Source organism: Phaethon lepturus, unplaced genomic scaffold, assembly GCF_000687285.1.
Source record: "Phaethon lepturus isolate BGI_N335 unplaced genomic scaffold, ASM68728v1 scaffold32031, whole genome shotgun sequence".
Classification (NCBI taxonomy): domain Eukaryota; kingdom Metazoa; phylum Chordata; class Aves; order Phaethontiformes; family Phaethontidae; genus Phaethon; species Phaethon lepturus.
In genome coordinates, this window is record NW_010517510.1 from 14,672 (window position 1) to 19,213 (window position 4,542).

At 45.7% G+C, this 4,542-nt stretch overlaps 1 protein-coding gene across 1 annotated transcript in view; it reads right to left on the bottom strand.

Annotated features, from left to right (window-relative positions):
* Positions 1-305: 305 nt before the first annotated feature.
* Positions 306-4,542, bottom strand: part of ZMIZ2 (zinc finger, MIZ-type containing 2) — a gene marked incomplete at its 5' end in the record, with an annotated part of 33,020 nt that continues 28,783 nt past the window's right edge. Inside the window, 2 exon segments of the mRNA XM_010296431.1 lie at positions 306-721; positions 4,400-4,542. The exon segment at positions 4,400-4,542 is cut by the window's right edge and continues 103 nt beyond it. Coding sequence (XP_010294733.1) covers positions 614-721; positions 4,400-4,542 — 251 coding nt within the window.

Sequence of the window (4,542 nt, forward strand, 5' to 3'; positions counted from 1 at the left end):
CATCTTCCCTATCTTTGCCACCTGACTGTAGGATTTGTGCTTTTTTGAGCTTTGAACATGTGTTTGTTTTTCCTTTTGTGTGTAGCCAGGACAATCACTCCAACGCAAACCTGTGGTTGGAGAGGGGCAGAGGGGAGGTGGGGTGGAGGGAGATACAGTTTCAAAAAAAATGGAAGAACACGCGTTGGAAGGACACTCTGAGACGGGTCAGTTGAAGACAGTTCCATTTTGTTGCCTTTTCTTCCCTTGCCGAGATTTGTTTTTGCCAAGATACTTCACACTATGTTTATCACAGAACTCTCTCTCTAGAGGATGAACAACAAATGGGGTTTCCAATAGCTGCACAACTGTCTATGCTTCTTTGTCATGTGTAGCACGGCAGACTTGAAGATTACTGCATTTATTTATTTTTTGTGGTTTTTTTTTTTCTCCCGTCACTTTCGCAGTCTTTGAAGCTGACAAAAGCAGTTCTGAGATGAAGAAAGCAGGGAGTGCACCATTGGATCAAGTTGTGAGGTTTTTTCTTCTCTTGTGGAAAAGGAGTGTTAAGATTCCTCGCTGTGCAGCCACACGCGTGTGAACAAGTGAAAGGGATGGGAGAATACATATGGTTTCAATTGTTCTCAAAGAGAGACAGAAGGTCATCATTGCTATTGCTTGGCAAATCAGGAGGATCCAGGTACGAAAGCAGCTCATCTGGATTTGTGAGTTCTGGAAGCAGCTACGAAATATAAAGATAAAAGGAAAATTACAGGTAACAGAAACACAATTGAGAGGAAAAAAGGGATTAAACACCACACATTCCTGGAAACTGGCTTTCATATGTATATATCCAAATAAATCGGACAGCAGCAGCAGAAACCTAACACTCTAGGATGATGCAGTATCCACTGGTTTGTGAAAGTCTGTATTACTCAGTTTTCACCTGTGAATTACATTACCATCTCAGTTAGGGTTTCTCAGTCAACCTCCCCATCACAAAGTTCATCAATAATCAAAGTACATTTCCTGGCTAGCGATGCTGACAAAAACAACTCGATAAATGCTCATTATGTATGTTAGTTTCATATAAAACACTGACTAAAAACTTGAAACATGCAGTTTGAATAATACATATTTGAGCTTAAGGCAGATCAACAATGACTGGTCTACCTGACTCGCAGACATCCGCGTGACACTGCCCGAAGCTGGCATCGCTATAGAAGGAGGCAGCCCTGTCACCCCTCAGCCACCCCCTCACGCCTTTGTGCGCTGATGTAAGCTCTGGGGCAGTGAGCTGGAGCAGGGAACTCACACAGGGTTAAAACTAGCCCAGAAAGGGAAAGAAAAAAACCACAACACCCCAGAGTAAAAAAACAACCAAGAAGGAGCAGGGGGAGAGGAGTGGCAAGGCAGGTGGGCGAATCCTTGTCCCTTCTGTGGCAGTGAGCTTACAGTGGTTGGAAGTACTTACCCCGCTACAGCATTACATGCAATGCCAGACATTTTAGAGAGTCAGGGCATAACACACCCCATCCAACAGAACATGCTCTAATCTCCACAATGATTTAAAGTATCAAAAGGAATAGTTGGGGGGGGGTAAGAGTAATTTATAGTTTTATTAATACTGTGTTTCACATAGAAAATTTTGGTTTTCCCACCATCACTCAGATCCTTTTTGATCTGACAGATAGCAAGCAAATCCTAACTCCTGGGTTGTGCACCAGGCAATGTCTTCTGCTTTTTTCTGCATGTTGCCGTATCCTAGTCAAAAGTTAACGTGTCATATAAAAACAGCAGGGAAGAATTTGTAATAAACTCTCTTTATATTCCATGTTGTGTTAAAGCAAAGACAGAAAAATATGGACTGCTTTAACAAACTTAATAGTAGGTATGAGAAATTCATTTTAAGTTGTTCTGCTATAAAACTAAAAGCTTGACTGCATCACATTTAGCATGCAAATATTATATTTATATGCTTCTATTACTCCTGTGTAAATGCAGCTTCATCTTCTGATGTTATATGGATGAACGTATTTTTCAATAAGCTAAATATGAAATGCAGAAATAAGTGTATGACTTCCTAAGCATTTTGGAAAAAAATGCAACATCAAGTTTACATAAACAGAATCTCCCAGAAGGAATGTTTTTCTTAAAATACCACCTCCTTTTACTCATGGTAAAAATGCTACTGTCATAGTACGACACTAAAGATATAAGGCTTTTAAATGTATTTCACCTGCTGTCATTTTTTTTTTTTAATACCTAACACAGAAGCCCAGAAGAAAACTGCAGCCTCACCAACTGTGTAGAAAGTAAAAAATGGCTGAATTTGTCCTACAATTTTGCAACTCCATTCTTAAAAATTTAACATAACGTTTCTGAGACTCATTCTTGTATGCAGGGGCTTTTTAACTTTTTTTTTTTTTTTGAAAGGTGAAAGTTTTAGACAATATGCTCAATACCTCTGAAGATGAAGTCTTCTAAGTTTTGAAGGTGCCCTTGGCTTGCCTTGGTCAGAGGGGCCAGGCAGCACAGCCTGCCTGCTGCCCAGCTGGCATGAGGACTGGCTGGGAGTTGAGGGTGCTGCGCTGGAGCAGAGGTACAAGACATAGGAGTGCCGGGTGCTGCGAGGGCTGTGGGAGCAGAAGCTACAGGAACATGCTAGGCCTAGGGGCAGAATTTGGAGAGGTGCACCCAGGGCTCCTGACACGAGTATTCGAGAGGTCTGACCAGTCATTTGAGTCTTGCGCCTCTGCTGCCCCAGGTACATGTGCAGATCCCCCGTCTCTGTACCTATGAGGTATATCCTTCAACCTAAGTTAAACCTTAGACTGCATCGCATCGAAGTCCTAAAGAATTAATGTGACTATGTCAGTAGGGAGCGGACCAAGTTGCCCACAGCAGAGTTCCCCGTTTGGTTTGCTGCACAGGACTTTATTCAGACTGGTTCCACGACACAGCCACTGAAAATTAAACCCATTATAATAATTCATCTGATCATGATTCAGCTCACAGATATTTCAAAGAACTGTATTCCCCAGACTGTACAGCACTTGCCTTCTCATTTAGCTAAGACCATTTCAGCCTCCCATTAAGAATCCAGCACGTCTCCATCAGTGATTAACTGTGGTACTGTGATAAATGTACAGGTTTGTCTACTTTGCTTTTCACCAAGGAATGAGTGCATGACCCATAACAGCATACTTGATGTTGCTTAAATATTTGAAGGAAAAAAATGACATTTTCATTTCACCCATTAATATTGCTCATATGGGGTCCTTAAGGGTTTAGACCTCCAATTGCCACGTGAACTATCATTCCCGAAGTGTGTGCATGTGACCGTGTTGTGTGAAACAGCAGCACTCTAGTTCAGATAGAATTTACTCCGCTGAGCACTGTTCCTGTAACTGGACCACCCATCCCTTGCCCAACCCCTTCCCTGCCCTCTGCGAGGCCACCTGCCCACACAGCACTCCTGTGTGACAGGGAAGACCTAAGTATACAGCAACAGTAAATACAGACAGGAATCCGAGCCACAGAGGTGAACACTTCTCCAAGAAAATTACACTGCGCAGCAGCAGACTTTGGAACAGACAGAAGATACACATATGGGAACGCACAACTCAAACGAAAATCCAATCCTAGTGCTAAGGAATTTATATTTTGGGAAGTAGGTGGTTAACCAGGGAGATGCCTCAGATAATTCAGTTCCAAATGGATGGTAGAGATGGAAAGTTACTTTTGACTGAAAACTAGGTTTATCTTTGCTTAGTTGTGAGCTGCCTCCCATAGTGGCTAAGGAGGCAGAAGACATCCTTGTGGTTTATCATCCTGTGTGGAGTACTGGGAGGAAGAGCTTGTGCTGCTGAGCTACCTGCACGAGCAGCTATGGATGGGCACAGCCTGCTTTTAGCAGCAGGGAGGGTGCTGCAGGGCGGGTCAGCACATCCCCCTCCCACTGGCCAGGGCACGGTGCGGGGCTCAGTGTGCGGCCCGCTTGGCACGGCTCCGCCACAGTCAGAACCGCACACAGCTGCGCCCTTCCTCCTAGTCAGGCACTGCGATGGCTTCAGGGCCTAGATGAGCACATGGGAGCCCCCGTCCAGCGATGACGAGGCGGGAGGCAGGAGATGGCTCCCAGCCCGGTGCCTGAACTGCTGTCTGAAGAAATGCCTGCCTTGGTGCTGGGAAGAGCCTATAGCTCGCGCGCCATGCAGCTGCTCAAACCAGAACTGTTCTCCCAGCAAGCCAGGACTGCCCTGTCACCTTGGCTGCAGCACCTGCGCCCATGTACCAAAGCATGAAAGGATGGCATGTGCTGTGGAAGCGGCTGCCCGTCCCCGTGCCCTCCCCGCCCTCCCACCGCGATGCGAAGCACACGCTATGGCAGGCAGATGATAGTATGACACAGACTTACATCCAGCGAGGGCTCCGGCATGTCGGGTGCTCCCTGTCCACCAGCCTGACCCTCTAAGGCTGAGGAGGGATTAAAGGTCAGGTCACTGTGTGGATGGTTGCTAGAAGCGGCCGGGGGTGGCTGCCGGGACTGCTGGGTAGGAG